This window comes from Planococcus citri, chromosome 3 (genome assembly GCF_950023065.1).
Source record: "Planococcus citri chromosome 3, ihPlaCitr1.1, whole genome shotgun sequence".
NCBI lineage: Eukaryota > Metazoa > Arthropoda > Insecta > Hemiptera > Pseudococcidae > Planococcus > Planococcus citri.
The window spans coordinates 34271124-34290997 of NC_088679.1; the positions used below are offsets into that span (position 1 = coordinate 34271124).

The window sequence follows — 19874 nt, forward strand, 5'->3', positions numbered from 1 at the left end:
AAAACTCATTTTTGAATTTTTGGTAAATCTTAGAAAATTTAAAAGGCTGTTTTATTAGGTTCCTACCAATCCTACCATACAACGAACCTTTCAGTTTTAGGCTGTATTTTTATCCAATTTCGCAACAATTAGTCAACCTGATACGAACAAAACAAGATGTGGTTTTTTTTTGGGGGGGGGAGGACTAAAAATTTGCCATAAAAAAAATACCAATTTTGCCGATTACAATGACAAGTTTTTATACTGAAATAAAACGCGATTTTTTTTGGGGGGGGGAGGGAGGGAAATTCATCATACCGATGAAAACAATTGTGAGAATCCCCAGTTAGTATCAACTTGGACGGAAAAATTCATTTTTGACCTGCCACAGTAGTTTAAAATTCCTCCTTTATTTTTTTTCCTTCTAAAAATTGCACCTTATAACGCAAGACCATGCGCAAGACGTCTCGTTGAAAATATTTTATTTTTTAGACTCGTTTCCCGTCCCATCTACGTCCACCTTTCTATTTCTATCGCGTACTGAAAAATGAAAATGAAACTAATCATTACTCATTTTCATAATACGACATTAATTAATACAATATCAGGTGAAAAAAATTCCAAAGGTCGTATCTTTGACCACCATCGATGAAAGGAGATCGGTACTCGTACCAAGAAGCCTTCCGCGCACGTTCGTTCTCAATTGTTATCGAACTCCAGGGGGCGCGATTTTCCTAGTCCAATATTTTTAACCAATACTTGATTAGAGATGCGGCGTTATGTTGAAAAATGACTTTTTGATTTACGGTACCTTACGCTATAGTACGAGTAGAGGTACATAACGAGTAAGTAACTATGTGCGATGAATGCTTAGTCGGGTGTCGAATGAGCCTCTCGTATAGTATAGATTCAGGCATAATGTCATAAAGTTAACCGGTTTAACGTGATTTCCATTTCACTGTCCGGTCCGGAAATTCTCATTAGACCGCTGGGTACGCGTAAGAAATTTTTTCCGATATTTGGTCCGAATTAAAATTAATAGGGTAAAGTCAAAGTCAGCTCGCGAGAAAGTTAATCTAAAGAAAAGTAAAACAAACGCTATAATTAGATGAGTACCTACCTAATTCGTTATGAATATATCTATAAGAAACCGAGTGTGGAGATTTAAATTAATCGTCTAGCGTTTTGTTTGAATTAGAAAAGTTTTCAATCTCATTGCGGCGTGTTTTAACAAATGAATTTTAGTCTAGAGGCGAATTTTTTGTTTATTTAATGTGAATAAGTAAATCGCTCTTGTCGGTTACGGTTATAAGGAAGATTTCACTTCGGGCTGAAGCATTAAACATAGGTACCGAAATAAAACGTTGCAAAATGGTTTACGATTCGACGAATATTATTATACGTAGGGCTAGACCATTACTAGATTGCCTTTTTTGTGCAGAAATCAGAGGCTGAAGATGGTTTCATGAGTACCTAGGTAAGTGAGTAGGTATTCAAACGTCTAAATTACTGAGCAAAGCTATAATGAACAGGGAAAAAATTAAATTAATTTGTGAAATTGATCAAAGAATTACTCGCCTTAAAAGCTTGTAATTTGTCAGTGAGTATACGTAAGTAATTAACTCGTGATTAACGACCGCAAAACTGGATAGGTACCTTACCTACCTTACATTTTTAATTGAAGCATAAGTAGGTAATTCAAACAAGAAGCAACAAGGCAATTCTCTTCTTTTATGTCTTAAACAAGTAATAATTATTAATTTTAAATACATTTTTATTCCTTTTGATCTTTTTTCATCGCCGAAAAAAAAAAAATTCAACACATTAAGTGAAGAAGGCTTAAAGCAATTTCTGAACCCGAGCTATTTAGCTATATTCAAAATGCAGCGTCTAAAATCGCTATAATATACCTAACCATACTTTTAGATGCTAAAGATGACTATCAGATTTTCAAAACTTTCAGAAATCCAAAAAATTGCTTTTAAGGCAATTTTTTAACTTTTTCATTTTATTATTAGTTTTTTTGAACAAATAAGTGAACCATTTTGATAAAAATAAAATAAGTTTACTTATGGGTCATACCACGTCAATTGGACCAAGAAGTGGTAGGTGGGTTCGGCGATTTTTTTGAAATTTTTCTTGTGGAAAGACCTTCCCAAGAGATGATCAATGGCGCAAGTCGCATCACTCTAGCCCATTTTTAACGGCAGCCAGGGGGTGTCAAAGTTTTCAGTGAACCTAAAATATCATCCATTTCAGCAGTGGATTACTCGATAATCGCGATACCTACCAAAATGGAACTTTTTCCCATAGTTAAGTGTTTTGAAGGGCTTTTTGGTGATATCACAAAAATCAGTGTTGCCACTTTTTTTCGTACAAAAAATTAGCTCAAAAAGTTTCAAAACATAGTTTTCATATCGTTCCGACTCTTAAAAATTCTGAAAAACATATATTATGGACAACTATTTATGATGAACAACATATTAAAAAATTGGGATGGTAACTTGTCGCAAAGTCGATTTAAAAAAATTGAAAGTTTGCGAAAAAATGCGATTTTTTGATTTAAAACATGAAAAAAAGTTTTGAGTGGTGAAGTTGACTCATTTGACCGCTATTTTTACGTATCCGTCGAAAAAGTTGAAACCCCCCCCCCCTCTCTCGATGAAATGAACTCATCACAAAAAAAAACAAAATTCGAAAAAAATCCATTTTCAATTCCAAACATAAAAAAAGTTTAAATTCATTCTGTTGTCTTATTTTGACCTCTTGCTGACGTATTTTATGAAAAAGTTTATAAAAATCACACTCACAGCAAAAAAATTAAAATTTGTTTATTTTTTGAATTTTGATTTTTTTGTGATGAGTTCATTTCACCGAGTGAAGGGGATTTTTCAACTTTTTCGACGGATACGTAAAAATAGCGGTCAAATGGGTCAACTTCACCACTCAAAACTTTTTTTCATGTTTTATATCAAAAAATCACATTTTTTCGCAAACTTTCAATTTTTTTAAATCGAGTTTGCGACAAGTTACCATTCCAATTTTTTAATATGTTGTTCAGCATAAACAGTTGTCCATAATATATTTTTTTCAGAATTTTTGAGAGTCGGAACGATATGAAAACTACGTTTTGAAATTTTTTGAGCTAATTTTTTGTACGAAAAAAAGTGGCAACACTGATTTTTATGATATCACCAAATAGCCTCTCAAAACCCCTAACTATGGGGAAAAGTTCCATTTTGGTAGGTATCGCGGGTATCAGGTAATCTACTGCTGAAATGGATGATATTTTAGGTTCACTGAAAACTTTGACACCCCCTGGCTGCCGTTAAAAATGGGCTAGAGGGCTGCGATTTGCGCCATTCCGCCATTGATCATCTCTTGGGAAGTTCTTTTCACAGGAAAAATTTCAAAAAAATCGCCGAACCCACCTACCACTTCTTGGTCCAATTGATGTGGAATGACCCTTATGAGATTTTTTTTGGAGCTCGCACTCTTCAACGCAATCTTTTTCTAAGTACAAGAAATTCCCTCTCTTTGAAAAAAAAATCACTGATTTAAAATCAGATATTATTTTAATAAAAGGATGAATGCACGACAAAATTAAGATCGTGTAAAATAATAGAAAATTGAAAAATTGAAAAATTTTCCAAATTTAACAGAATAGCAGCAAAAAGCAAAACTAGCGAAGAATTTATTGAAAATATTAAAAAATCAAAATACCCTTAAAATTAATCGAAATCATTGGGAATATGGTTAAACTATCAACTACATGCCTACAATATAGTCATTCATGAAAATTAGAATTTCTTCTGTATTCTCTTAAAAACATTAGGCATGCTTTTACTATCTATGTACATTGTAATTTGTCACTACATATTACTCCTCTTGTTGTGGTAAGACCTGACTGTTGTTCACACCACCTTTTTTATAGTGTCCAATGAGTGTCTCTTCTACTCTGGAAAAAATATTTTCGAAACAGAGCAAGCTAGCGTTTGTAAAGGATTTTCAATAATAGACCATGTACGTACCATCCACCAACTAATAGTTAGAAAAATCAAGGTAATACCAACTCAACCTCCACCTCACTTTCATAGATTTCAAAAAGGCTTTTGACTCAATCTCCCATCCAGATATGTACACAGAGCTCCTAGCAGGAATATTCACTAATACTGGAAGAGAATACAACATATTTTGAAATAGGGCAGAAGAGTAACACACAAGGAGACCCTTCATCTCCCATTCTTTTCAACAGGGTTTTGAAGCAAATATTCAGAAAAATGAACTTGGTAAAATTGGGAATAGAAATTCATTGTAAAAAATTGACCAATCTTAGATTTACAGATGACATGGTGTTAATTACAAACAACTGGGAAGATTTCATAAAAATGATTAGGTAAATAGGTATAGACTACTCACAAAAAAAGGGCTAAAAACTACAATAAAATCAATAATTTTTACCTGACCATGGCAAGATGGCTAAAATAGGTGAAAATGAAAATGATAAGTATAGGAATTTCTGAAGATAGGCCCATCATATATTTAGGACTACTAATTTCTTTTGAAAACGAGGCTGAAAAAGAGGTATGACGAAGATTCGGTCACCTTTAGGTGGAAAAAGTTCTAGACTCTAAAAATCAGTTTCCAAAAGCCCATGAAAAAACAAATCTAAAATTTCTAATAGTTTTGTCTTTCTCACAATCACCTATGGCTCCCAAAACTGTGATCACTGACAAAAAAGCTGGAGAAAAAGCTGGAAATTACACAAAACTCAGTGGAGAGATCCACGCTTGAGATTAAACTAAGGAATAAGGTGAGGTTATCAAAATTAAAAATACTTTTGAAAATATTTTGAGAAATTGTGCCTATACAGGTACAATGGATAAGAACTTGAAATTAGGCTGGTCATGTGGAAAGATTAATAGAGGAGAGATGGGACCAGAGAAAAAGGCTGTTATTGGACCGCATATAATCGTAAAAGACAAACAAAAGGTGAGTTGGAAGGATCGAATAGCAAATTTTATTTAAAACAAACTACATTCTGTATAATTATCTACATATTATCTACCTACAAGAACGTGGCACAGGCTGAGTGAGGCCTTCGCGTACTCGTAATTTATTTTAAAAAATAGGGAATTAAAAAGGGCTCTAGGTACATTTCTGTTTTTTTTTTTTCAAATTCATAAATTGTAGCTTTCAACTTTTATACTCATTATATTAGAAATTGAGCTTTCAAGCTTGAAAGTTCTATTTCGAGCTTTCCAAATTTAAATTGAATAGGCACTCAATGATTTTGAATCTCTCATTTATTTTATTTAAAACTTAGCAAACAAATTTGTTCCAAGTTGAACCACTCTCGAGACACGAGTCTTCAAAGTTAGAGATTTCCAAATACTCCTCTGAAGGCTTCAGGCATGCTTCAGGTACTTAAGCTTGAAACTAGCCAGTGAAAATAAAAACTCGATATTGGTATCGTTTCATATTTTCAAATCTTTTTCTTTGACCTTGAATAGCAATGTGTTCGCTAATCATCACCTATATGTTTATCGGAAATGGGTTTATGACCGATAGATTTCATTCCGAAGGGTATTCCTGTTCAACAAAACGTGGTGAATACCGGTATAAAATTTTACTTTGAGATTTTGCCAATTTTCGTTACAGCTTTGTAGTTTGTATCACACTTGACCACCGACACCAAGCACATGACGCGAGTTCAATACAACGTACAAGCATGTAATAAATTCGCGATCGTTGAACGATTTGGCATTAAATATAACTTAAGTATCTATACAATATGTAACTGAAAGGAACTGCTTTTTTTCATTTTACAATTACATACATTGTAGAGACAGGTACGGAGTTGAAATGTATTTTAGTTCAAAGTTCATCGTATGTAGTATGAACATGTAAAACAAAAATAGGTAAACGAAATATGGGTAATAGGTGAATTGTTTACAAAGGTGTTATTATAATTTTGGTAAATACACCGAACAAAAGATGATTTTATCAGTACAACACCCGTAGCAAAACCCATAGTGTGTAAAATGTGCGTTGAACAACTGTTAATTAAATGTAACTTAACCATACGTAAAGTACCTACGGTGTAAGTAGGTATAGATAAAAAAATAAGTATGTACCTATACGTATTTATTTCTACCTAAAAAAGAAAAGATACACATAAACCTACTTAATATTCTGGAACAAAGTAGGCGCGTGCGTTTCTGTTAAGGTGTTCGAATAAGTCGCGAGCATTATTGTGTTTATAGAGACTATGGAGTATGGAGGATGAAAAATAGTGAAAAACTATCTAGGTGAGTAAATAAGTCATTTGACAAGGCGTTAAGTGTGTTAATTTTGAACGATAGTGGGCTAACTCGCACATGTTGGCTACTCGTCCATTGTGAGGAATGATCAATGGGTTGCGTAAGTTCAAGGGTACCATGAGAAAAGGTGAAGAGAGATTTTGAACTGTGTGTGGTGAGTGGATGAAGAAAAAGAAACGTCACAGTCTTTGACTCGACTGTATTTTCGACTTGCGAGTTGAAAATTGCTCTAAAAAAAGTTAGAAATCCATTTTTGTAATTCGAGACAGGCAGTGATTGGCAATTTGGCAAAATGAAACAGAAAACTGAAACTGTTTTAAAAATGGTAAGATGCAACTTTATCATTTATGTAACCTAAAAGAGGTGGGGTGGGGGGCTGAGAAGTTGAAACCAAAAGGTCAGACATAGGATGTTTTCATGCGTGAACAAAATTTTAAACCACTCAGAATGCAAAAAATAAAATTTGTTTAGCTGTAAAGAAGCAGAAAGGGATTGAGTGTCCAAAACCGCCCGGAATTACATCTACAGGACTTCCGAAATCGTATGTCAAATTTTAACCTCCAAGTTTAATGGAAAAGTATTTCAAAGTTTTGCCCAATCCCCTTTTTTTGTTCCTGAAATGGTGGTGAGGTGGGGAGGACATGAAAAGTCAAAACTTTCAAAAAGTATATCCAGAAAAAGGATTTTTGAACAACAGTACTTTTTCAATGGGCCAAAAAAATGACAACTCTCGAAAAAATACAATATGGCTCATTTTTCATTTTAAAAAATCAGGGGTTTTAAGTTCAAATTTGGGTTTTTACTACACTTTTGACCCACTTGAATCAATTGATAATGTTTTTGAGCCACCATGGAGCCTCTATAGTGAATTTTCAGAATTTGAAAATTTTGAGAAAATTGTCATAAAATTGGAACTTATTGTAAGAGCTTTGATCAATTTATGAATGCAAAAATTTCATTGGAGGTCCTTTGCAATTGGAACAGTTCTGGAGCCTCCAGTGTAGCCTCATACCCACCATAAGGGAGACCTGGGCCAGAGGAAGAATTTTTTCTGGTTGAAAAAACTCATCAATTTTTTCCTGTTTTAATCCATAAAAATAAAATAAATGAATAAAAAATTTGAAAATTTTGACAATTGAAATAAAATTGTTTTAGTTGAAAAACAATTTAAAATGTCAAGAAAACATGTAGGAGTGTAGCCTATACAAAATTTAATTGATTAAGATGATAAATTCGAGTAAAAATTGCTCAAACTTGATTAAACATGATTTTTTTACTTGAAAAAAACTTCAAATTTTGGATTTTTATACAGAATAGGTAAGAAATGTAGGCAGTATTTGGTTACTTATTTGATTTCTAAAAATCACTGAATTTAACAGTCGAAAATATAAGTATCCCTCCGTTCATTTCTATCCCTTCAATCTTTGTTCTCGAATCTTAGATAGATTTTTGAATGAGGGAATACCACAGGCCATCTACAGTAAAAATCCCAGTTTTTCAACCGATGATTTTCATAGTCCTTGCTCCTTGGAATCACTAAAATTGAAGAGATTGGAATTTCCACGCTAATTTTTTTTTAATAAATTGAAAAAAATTGATTGAGTAGCTAGAATTTTGCAATTTTTTTGAGGGGGTGGCGGTTCTATTTTTTTGAGATTCCCCTCGACTATGATTATTCATTTGTCCTGGGTAAAAAAATCGTAGCTGAAGAGCTTACTCCCGTAATTTTTTTTCTCACTTTTCAAAAACAAACAAATTTAAGTGGATTCAAATTGTTCGAAATTTATTAGGTATTTTTTGAAAAGTTGTTCATAAATAACGATTGAAAGAGCATCAAAGACAAGGTCATAGGAGATGAATTTTGTTTTAGTGTTTTTTATGCCAATTTACTTAAAAATGGACGTTTTAATAAAGTCTACTGGAGGCTTCAAAACAACTTGAAACTGAAACTAAATAATTTTAGAAGTCAAAAATAGGGTAGCTGTATAAACCAAATTTCAGTTTTTTTATGTGAGTGGGGCGCAAAAGAGAAATTTTTTAATTAAAAATAAAATAATAATCCTCGGAGAAAATTTAGAATTGGAAATGGCAGAAATGGATTTGATGGAAGGCGCTTAATTCAATTTTGGGTCTTTTTATGGCGATTTTTCTAGAACTAGAAAATTTGAAAAATTTACTGTTAGTCTTCAGAATGGCTCGATTCGAGAGGCCAAAAAGAGGATAAAAACCTAATAATTTCAGCTTGCTAGCTCAATTCGAAAAAATCGATTTTTGACAATAAAATATGTACTATGAACCTCGGAACTTTTTTTTAAAAAATCACCAAAAATCAAAAAATTGAATTCGGCTTTTGAAAGAGCTGTTGTTGCTGTTCTTTTGATTTTACTTCGTTTGATCTTGAAATTTTTCCACCAGAGGCCAGAGGGTACCTTTTCTTGCAAGGTTTGCATTACCTATTTTATACTCGGGTCATAAAAAAAATTATTTCTCATTTGGTTGCAATGATTCAAAAAATTTGGCAAATTCAATAAAAAAAGATCTTAGGTAAAATATACGTAGATAGCCTTTCAACTTCATTGCATCATAAATTCTTCAGTAAGATTGTGAAACTAACTCTAAGATATGAATTAGAGGTAGCTGTAATGCGCAATATTTCGGAGGGCAATTCCATGTCTATCTTCTACTTATATGTTTAATTTATGACGAAAAGTATGCAATCACAGATTTGAAACTTTGATCTTTGACTGAGGAATCATACAGTGGTGAATTTATTTACCTTTTGTCACAGGAACAATGCATTAGCGTATTAAGTCGCCAATTAAACAATCCGTATTTCTTCTCCATACTTCCAATCCACATTGGACAGGTTGTATCGTGAATACGGCAACATTTATCGGCACTACCGAAGCCTCCTAAATGACTATATTTCTTCGCCGTGAAGCCTTTACCGCACCATTTGGTACCAGGAACTATGAGTAAATCGGAAAAATTCCATCTGTAGATCATTCAACAGGATTAGGTGATGGCACATCGATGTATAGATGTATTAGATAGGATACGAAACTAAATCTTTCAAAAATGAGTACGTAAGTATGTATACATTTTAATGAGAACATGGTCAAACTTACGAAGTTTCTTTAGGCGGTTCTTTCGAAGTAGACTGCACCATTCTTTTAGTTTTATAGATTTTTTTATCCTTTGATATATGATGACAGTCTTGCTTCAGCTTATGGTACTGTAACCAAACGGAAAATTCTCGGGGCATTGGCCGTGAATCTAAACTAGTTAAATTTTTACGATTCAGGTGCACGCTTAGTTTAAATGACTTGAGAAATTTGGCAACCTTTCGCCGGCTGCGAAAGTATTCGCAATTCATCAGTAGATTATTTTTATCGTAAATCAGCTGCATTAGGTGTTTATTGTTGGTCACTTGTCGTAACTTATAGCCTTTCCTGTAACAGAAAAAAAAATATTCGAAATGTTAACTTACATATGTAGAAGTATAGGTAGTTAAGTTTTGGCAAATTATAGGTTGGTACAATGTCAACATGATGAGTTTACTTCGGTGTCGTAAATAATTATTTATTAAACGTGTTTAAGGTAAGTAAAAAACGCCTATGAAAGACATTTTGGCCGAAAATCTCCTACGAGAGCATTGTTAATGGGTGATTTTTTTCACTACTTATTGGCAAAATTACAAGAATGTTTTCCCCATTTCTCTTCCGGATTGATAAGTGTACCCTAACTGAAATTGTTTCATAGTGGGCTTAAAATCATCGTGTGATCTTTTTTTTCGTCGAAAAAATATGAATCAAGATCACCAGCAAAAAATATTCAGAAGGTTCATTCGTCACTGAGCAGGCTACCAAACAAGAGAACCTATCACTGACCGGTAAATTCAGAAATCTAAAAGGCTCATCACGTCCATTATAGAAGAAACTTGACAAAATGACACAAATATTAGTCATGTCATGATGATGATTCAAAATAAAATACTGGGAAACCAAAAAATTGCAAAACCAATTTTTTTAGAAAATTTTTTTTTGGCAGCATGAAGACCAATTTATTGTAAGGACGTTTAGGTACATGCCTACTAATTGATGCAATTACGAAGAACAAAATTTTAATTTTTGAAATCGATTCAAATGGTTATCTGCAGTCAAAAACGTAACGACGATCTGATGTGTAATCAGTATAATTTATTTAAAAATTGAGATACGAGGTAAGAGTAATTTTCGACTATTTTAGGAGACTATGACAAGTTTCAGTAGCCTGGCTTGGGTATCAACGACAGAATCACTTGAGAATTGAGATATCATCCGATTCTTATTTCTAAAAAAGTGGAATTTTCAGGAAAAATATGTTCCACAATTTCCAATGAGTAAAATTACAACAGCCCCGAATCATTTTTTCATGTTTGGCTAAATTTTTTGAAAAAATCGTTATTTTCATTAAAAATAAGATTTTGAAAGCAAACCTGCAAATTGGATCTGATCATTGTCTGAACAGATCTAATCCGATCAAAAGTCTGCTTCAATTAGGTCTGAAAGAGATCTAACTGAATCATAAGATCAATTCAGATCTGAATAGATGCAAGCAGGTCTCCTGTATTAGATCCAGTCATTTCTGACCCCTCCCTCCCAAAAGATCACCACTAGTTTCCAGCCAATCTGGAGCCTCCAGTAAGTAAAGTTGACTTTTCTTCGGCATTTTCAAATTTCTCTTCAAGGCGTTCAACCAATTTTGACAGCTGAAAATTTAATCCTGTCATAAATTTAACATTTGAACTATTAAGATAAGGGCTGGTGAATTGAGAAACAGAGGTGACGAGTTGAAAAATGCTCTTTTTTACAAGTTGAAAAATGCATTGTTTTACAAGTTGGAAACATGCATTTTTTACAAGTTGAAAAGTACATTTTTTACAAGTTGAAAAATTGCATTTTTTACAAGTTGAAAAGTGCATTTTTTTTACCAGTTGAAAAATGTATTTTTTACAAGTTAAAAAGTGCATTTTTACAAGTTGAAAAGTGCATTTTTATCAGTTGAAAAATGTATTTTTTTTAAAGTTGAAAAATGCATTGTTTTACAAGTTGGAAACATGCATTTTCTACAAAGTACATTTTAAAAAAATGCAATTTTTTACACAAGTTGAAAAGTACATTTTTTTACAAGTTGAAAAATTGCATTTTTTACAAGTTGAAAAGTGCATTTTTTTACAAGTTGAAAAATGTATTTTTTTAAAGTTGAAAAATGCATTGTTTTTAGAAGTTGGAAACATGCATTTTTTACAAGTTGAAAAGTGCATTTTCTATAAAGTAAAAAAAATGCAATTTTTTACACAAGTTGAAAAGTACTTTTTTTTGCAAGTTGAGAAATTGCATTTTTTTACAAGTTGAAAAGTGCATTTTTTTACCAGTTGAAAAATGTATTTTTTACAAGTTGAAACATGCATATTTTTTACAACTTCAAAAGTGCATTTTTTACAAAATGAAAAATGTATTTTGTTACAAGTTGAGAAATGCATTTTTTTTACCAGTTGAAAAAATTATTTTTACAAGTTAAAAAGTGCATTTTTTACAAGTTGAAACATGCATATTTTTTACGAGTTGAAAACTACATTATTTTACAAGTTGAAAAGTGCATTTTTTATCAGTTAAAAAGGTGCTTTTTTCAGTTAAAAAGTGCATTTTTTACATGTTCAAAGTGCATTTTTTACCAGTTTAAGCAACAAATTTCTGAAAAGTTGTTTCACTTTCTGAAAAAAAACATTTTAAGAAATTTGTAACAAACATTAACGATTTTTTTTTTTTTAATTTAGATTTTTTATTTTGTAAAAAATACTGTTTTTAAGTCGTCATCTCGAATTTGAAATTCACCAGCCCTAATTCATTCATAAGATCGAACTTATGACTGGATAACATTTTCAATCGCCAAAGATGATTATAACATCTTCTGGAGTGATTTGAAATTTCTGGAGAAAGTCAACTTTTGCCGCTGGCTCCAGATCAACCAGAAAATAATGGCAATTGATTCAGCGGATCGACTTCGGAATCGAAACCCAGTTTCAGATTTTCATCTTTAAATTTACGTACTCTTTTAGTAGAATTGAAATAGGTACCTGTACCTGTTCCTAAGGTTAATTCCGCTCAAGTAAACCAAATTTCAGCTCGATTGGAGTAAACAAATTGTGAAAGTTTCACGATTTTCCCGAGTGGGACCTAAATTAAGTTGCAGGTACATATATATTTTTGTCTCGAAATGATGTCTTTTTCCAAAACAGACAACTTTATACGAGTGTTTTTCATATTTGAATGAAATAATCGCATCAATTTATCAAACGCCTTGTACCTACATGGAATATCCTAATGTCGCAGCTTCATAGGCCTATAATACATACAATGATTAACCTACACACATTATGAAAAATTACACCGGAAAACAATCATAATAAAAATTTTAACACGCGGAAAACTTTCACCTATTATTAAAATACACCCATGTAAATCATACTAGCTGGCTGATGTAGGTATACTTATTCATTTTGGAAAGTCGATGATATCGAAGAAACGCGATATGCGACTTGAAAATCACGTTGTCACCTCTTTAACAGCATAATTTGATCTAAGATGTAAACTTCAGTACGTTAATTAGGCCTACCGAACCACGTTCAAATAAGAATATCCGCGCAAGAACTGGAAAGCAAAATGTGGAACGGTCCTGACACTGAATAAATTCTTCGTCGGGATCTTCCAATTAAACTTACGACCCTAACCTTACTCCTTGTAACTTGGTGACATTTTTTAACTCTGTATAAGATCACTCAATTTATCGGCGCAAGAATGCACTATTTTACACCACCTTCGAACTACCCAACTGCATGATAATCTTAAATCAGCAGGTGGTTATGTCGAGATCACCATACCAAAAAGAAAAGCAAAAGCTACCTCTTTATAAGCATTTTTTACATCCGAGGCTAAGGCTACGTAATCTCGGTTTATCTACACAACGATTGTCCACGCTTACGTTGAAATCTGTAGGATTCGTGATGTGGAAAACCTTTCACTCGAAACATTTGTACACCATAAGCCAAAACAAAAGCAAAACCGTGGCAAAAAAATAAACATTTGTATGTACATATAAGATTAAAGGATTGACGATAAAATAAACTGCGATGCAAGCATCACGAACTTTTCGAACAGGGAAAACAGAAATTTAAAAAAATATTTTAATCAGAAACAGTAAGACTTTTCATCATCGAGATACACGCGTAGAAGGCTCATATTTTTTCAAATTGTCTCCCGAGTCCCACTCAAATTAAATTTTCCAAACAATTTTCGTCAAAATCCAGTATTTCTCTTCACTCCACCCTAATAAATCATATCCTATCGACCCCCCTCTCTCTATGAAGATGAATTAAAATAATATATTTTCAATTGTTGAACGAGCAATTTTTTAATTGGCCAAATCAAGTTATCCGAAATTTTTTCCAGTCCATTGCTGGAAATAGGAAACAATTGATTTTGAGAAAAGATGGTTCATGAATTCTGAAGACCTTTTAATTTTTTGCGGGGAGGAGGGGGCAGGGAAGCTTACGCTAGGCTAAGGCTATTTAAAATCTTTCTTATAATATGTTGTTAAAATAGATAGAATGAGGTATTAGTGTGGAACATGGGTTTATCATCATTACTCAGGAAATATATTGCTGGTTAGAGAAGATTAAATATAATAATTTGTTGGAAATGCGTGCACATAAAATTACCGTTAATTTATGGCAATTTATGCACCTGCCATAAAATTCGTATCAACGTGTCTGCCTTATAAGAAGTTATTAGGTATATTTCGTCTTATATTAACTCCTTATCCTCGCCATATATGTAGATGTTCCTAACTTCCATAGAATATGTGAAGTCTAATCCAATAAACGTATTGAAGGGTTTAATGTTCTCACCTTCTGTGTAGCACAGTTTCCTTCCTCTACACCGTAATATAAGAGCTCTTTTTCAACCAAATACGCGAGCCCTTCAGATCGTGTTCATTTTCCACAACCCCCTGCAGAAGACAAACGCGCATCTCAAACACTCACCTTTTCTCACAAATTAATTAAAATACCGGAAAAGCTGTTGTACGCGTTTTTTAATCCTTTACGCGTTTAGAGAAGTTTGTCTGCTAAGTTTTTTTCCGTACGAGGAGGTACTTGAAAACATACTCGAGTACGGCTTGGCATTTTTACTAACCGGCATGGTGCCATTTTAATGCTGGCTTTCGACACTCCGTATGATCGGTTTTGTCATGGATTGTGATTGGTGTCTGTGGCGGTGGTTAGTTGTAGGCATGGGTTTGATTTTGACGGAGATGAGGGCGTTTTTTCAAGTATAAATGATTTAGGTAGGTTAGGTACTTTCTCGTAGTAATTTCGTTGCATTGAAGGGAAAATCCAATTAACATAAATGTGAACTTGTATATTATACGTAGTATGATGATTTTTGATGAAGTCATTAGAAATAAAGAAAAAAATTGATGGGGCAATTTCGCAAAAAAAAATGGAAAAATGTTGGCACATAAAGTTAGATTGAAAGTAAAATTATCGAAAATAAATTATCAATTTTTCAAATTGATAATTTTGTGGAATAAATATGTACTGCAAAATTGCAAAAAATTTACACCAAAATAAATAGCATAGGTAACACTGCACAAAAATAACTTGCAAACTTTTACATTTACATAGAAACCAAAAATTTCGCTCGTCTACCCGATAAACTGAGAATCCTATAGGGATTTAAATTTTCCGGGACACTTGGTCGAAATTCAAAAAATTACATATTTGATATTATTCGATGCAAAATTTAAATAACCAGGTATCCTGAATAACACATTTCTATAGTCAAATCGGAATTACAATCACATTTAAAGAGCGTTTATTCTAATATGAATAAATGGATTTTGAGAACCCAAGTTTTACAAAAAAATTCCTCGAAATTGAATTTCAAGACCACTTTTGATGTAAGCGTAAGCAAAAAATTTATATTCTTTGTACTCGAATTTTTCAACAAAAAATTGGGATTGAACAGGTTGTCCGAATGCCTGTGAGACTTCTTAAAGTCATCGACCCGTCTGTCTGACCTCTCATAAGGTTGTCTGAGTGGCTGTCTAGCTGTCCAAGGTCGTATATCTGTCTGTCTGGCTTCTTAAGGTCACCGACCTGTATGTCTGGCGTCTCAAGATGGTCTGTATTTCTGTCTAGCCTCTAAAGGTCATTGACCCATATGCTCGGACTTTCAAAGTCACTGACCTACTTGTCTAGTAGTAGCTTCCCAACGTCGTCTGTCTGTCTGGCTGGCCTCTTAGGCTGATTAATCTGTCTGACTAATATTCCATGGTCATTGACCTATATGCATGGCCTCTCAAGGTTATTGGGCCATCCGTCTGGATTTTCAAGGCCATTTACGTACTTGTCTGGCTTCTCAGAGCTGCCTGTCTGGCCCCTTAAGGTCTTTGATCTGTATGTCTGGGCTCTTATAGTCACTGACCTGCCTATCTACCTAGATTTCTAAAGTCGTCTGTCCGTCTGTCGGTTTAGAGTCATGGACCTGTCTGTCTGGCGTCTCAAGGTGGTCTGTATTTCTGTCTAGCCTCTAAATAAGGTCATTGACCCGTATGCTCGGACTTTCAAGGTCACTGACCTACTTGTCCAGCTGTAGCTTCCCAACGTCACCTGTCTGTCTGTCTGTCTGTCTGGCCTCTTAGGCTCATTAATCTGTCTGACTAATATTCCAAGGTCATTGACCCATATGTTCGGACCTTCAAGGTCACTGACCTACTTGTCTAGCAGTAGCTTCCCAACTTCGCCTGTCTGTCTGTCTGTCTGACTGGCCTCTTATAGGCTCATTAATCTGTCTGACTAATATTCCAAGGTCATTGACCCAATGCATGGCCTCTCAAGATCATTGCGTCATCTGTCTGGACTTTCAAGGCCATTTACATTCTTGTCTGGCTTCTCAGGGCTGCCTGTCTGGCCTCTTGAGGTCATTGACCTGTATGTCTGGGCTCTCATAGTCACTGACCTACCTATCTACCTAGCTTTCTAAAGTCGTCTGTCGATTTAGCCTCTTCTATAGTCATGGACCTGTCTGACTGGCTTCTTAACGTCACGGATCTACCTGTCCAGCCTCTCATGGTCGTCTGTGTGCCTGTCTGACCTCTTGAGGTCATCTGAATATCTGTATAGCTGTCCAAGATCGCCTGTCTGCCTTCTTAAGGTCTTCGACCTGTTTAGCTCTCAATGCCGTCTGTAGTCTTGTTTGGTCTCTGAACGTTATTGACATGTACGTCTGGACTTTCAAGGTCACTAACGTACCTGACATAGATCAAAAATTCATGTTTTTTTTTCAAGTTTTCAAAAATCATTGAAAGTATTGCCCAAGTGTTGGCTTAAAAAAAAGGTAAAAGATGTACAAAAAACTGAAAAATAAAATAATTTGAGTAAAACAATGGGGCTAAATTATGAACAAAACCAATTCAAAAATTACGAAAATTGAGTGAAAGCACTGAAAGCAGTGAAAAAGTTTTCAAAGGTGCCGAAAAAATGGGTAAAAAGTCATCAAAGTTGTGTGGAATTGGAAAAAAAGCCAAAAAATGTCACGTACAATAACTAAAAAGTAAATATCCTAAAATTATTGGAATGGCTCAGAAATCGCTCAAATATTATCGATTGAATAAAAAACAAACTAACTTAAAAATTGATTTCAATGACCCAGTCATCACCCAGAAATCGACTGTTTTACTTCACCTTTCCAATTGCAGTCCCAGGGGAAAGTGGTTGATATGATTAGATAGATCCAATCTGATTAAAACACTGATCTGATGAGTATAATCAGATCTAAGTAATTGGTCTGGAGAAGTGTTCAAATCTGATCGGATTTGATCTGTACTACTCAATCAGGACCGATCGGATCTATCTTATTCAATGAGCATTTCTGAGAAACCCCTATCTCATCGCGATACCTAGTTTTTCTAAAATTTTGAGCACATGAACCTGCATAATGGTTTGAAGTAGATACCCTGTTTTGATGTAGATATGTTTAAGAATTGGTTTTTCGTAAAGAAATTTCAAATTTTAAGTTTTTAAAATTTAAAAAAACCGAAAAATATTTTGAAAAAATTTTCTACGAGTATTTCAAATTGTTTATAAATTTGAGAATTACGTATCAGTTCACAAAACCTTCGTTTGAATCGAACAAATGATCAATCAAAAGATTTCCACGTGTGATGCTCTTAAGACGAAAACCTTTAGATAGAAAATACCTTTTCACAAAAAAACAAAAAACAAACCGCATTAGCCTACATAAAAATAAAATACATAAACATGAGAATTGGTAGGTGAGTAAGATACCTACTTGTATGTACTAATTAATTATAATTAATAAATAATGTATCATTGGTATCATTTACATAAAATCTTACGTGTACAAATTACAACATAAAAGTAATTAGGATCTTTCAAACTTCATAAAAAATTTCATAGGCCTGTACCTATGATTCCTAGATTTAAAACGTTCATCAATTTAATCGCGGTTTTATATTAATTAATCATTTCGCAATGTACTAGGTACATGATAGCAATTGCGAAAAATAGGTATAGCTCAACTTATTTATTTTATACATTTATACATAAATGGGAATCCAGTACAGGTACATAACTTGATTCATCATCTTGATTCTCGAGCTTTTCGCTCGTCAATGAAAATTACCAACCGCTGTACCGCCAAAAAATCCTGTACGTTTTGTTGACTTATACGATAATTAAGTTTTAAACACCTCGTGTGAATACATAGTCTCGAGACGACGAGTACACACTACACAAGCAAACATTTCGGAATTGTATTATTATCGCAATCCAACTTATTTATGGGAACATTCGCCGACGGAAAGCTTTTTAAGCCAAGAAGACGAGACGAAGCGAATACCTATACAGTGAAGAAAAAGCGATGAAAAAAAAGAGCAGTGCAATTCGAAAAACTTCTTAACTGTTGGAAATTGCTCGAAAAGTATGAAAAGGATTTAGAGAAAGAACAAGCTTTAAGACTAATGCGATTAGACCAACAGTTGAGAAAATGGTTTAAATGTTTACTTAACTCGACGCGTCGTTAGGTAACACAGCCTATGGCTCGACGTAGTCGCGCGTAAAACTAAAAATTTTCGTCGCCTTCGCTCAAAAGGGGTGAGAGGCAGCGATGGGGGGTTACTCGATGGGTAGGTATAAGTATATGTGTAGCAAAGTGTGAGAACTAGACACATTTTGCGTTTTAACTGCAAATGGTGATTTTGTGTTTACTTTAAAGGGCAGAAATTATTATGCATTCGAATGAAAACGAGCACCCATCACTCTCATCAGTGCAGTGGAATTTGAAATTCGGTATTTTCAAAATATATACGAGGATCAAGCACCTATAAATTACCTACCATTCAACACGATGAGTACCGTTTAATAAGGGATTTCACGGTGGTATCTATTGTGCGGTCGTGGGTCGTACACCTTCAACTTATTTGAGAGATTTTCAACGTGCATCGTCGCCGCCGCAATTGCTTTATGTGCTGCTAATGGTTCCAATGCACCGAAAAACAAAGCTCAACACCCTAATGACAGTTTTTTCCAACCAATTCCAAAGTAATCCCCGTAAACAGTTGCCATTTCCTTTTTATCCCCCTTACATTGCCAAAATATCGCCACCAATCGAATTTATGAGAGTATGACCCTACATATGTCTTATACGAGTATGTCCGGATTACTCAGCATGGTTATAGGTATACTTACCTACTATGTATCTTAAACTTATGCACTCGTACGATGGTGAGCACATACATACGCGTGTCTGCCAACGAGTTTAAAAACCTCGTTCGCTTATAAATTATTAATTATTCGTAATGCTTTCTGACATGTAGAGATATTTATACCATTACGGGTATTCGCACATCAACTACCTGTTAACAATGTTTACCCGATCCGTTGAAAAATAAACCTATTTATAATTGTTTTGGCTTGATTTCAATCGATTATTCGATTTCCGCCTTCGATTAACGTATTTATGTACGAGTAGCCTATTCCTTGTCATGATGACCGATGAAATGTTTCTACTTGTATTTGAAAATTTATACACATTTTGTATTTGCACTCGTAAATCCTCTCTTTTTTTTACGAGATTTGAAGAGTGTGAATTTCTGCATGCACAATCCCCTTTCCTCATTTTCCTGGCATGAACTCTGAATGACCTCTTAAGCACATAACTGAAATACGTTATAGGTATGGTGTAAATTTTTCGGACGAGTAAAATTAGTTTCGCAGAAAATTTCAAAATTTCAAGGTCTCGCATGGAAAGTTCAAAAGTGCCTGAAACTCAATTTCCTATTGAAGGGACATGGTGGTGCCTGAATTTGCGAAAATTGACATTTCTAACCAGAATCTTTGGTCTAAATTCTCTTACAAAATAGCCTATCTCTAAAATATGATTTTTTTTACTCAAGTTTCTCAAAATATTTAAAAATTGAAATTTGTCAACTTTGGAGCGTCTTGATACA

General features: G+C 33.9%; 1 protein-coding gene across 1 annotated transcript in view; it reads right to left on the minus strand.

Moving 5' to 3' along the window:
• LOC135839811 (uncharacterized) overlaps positions 1–19874 on the minus strand; it is a 40130-nt gene that overhangs the window by 6275 nt on the left and 13981 nt on the right. The window contains exons 2-3 of the mRNA XM_065356023.1: positions 9431–9754; positions 9079–9297 (exon numbers count right to left, since the gene is read on the minus strand). Coding sequence (XP_065212095.1) covers positions 9079–9297; positions 9431–9754 — 543 coding nt within the window. The remainder of the gene's footprint in view (positions 1–9078; positions 9298–9430; positions 9755–19874) is intronic.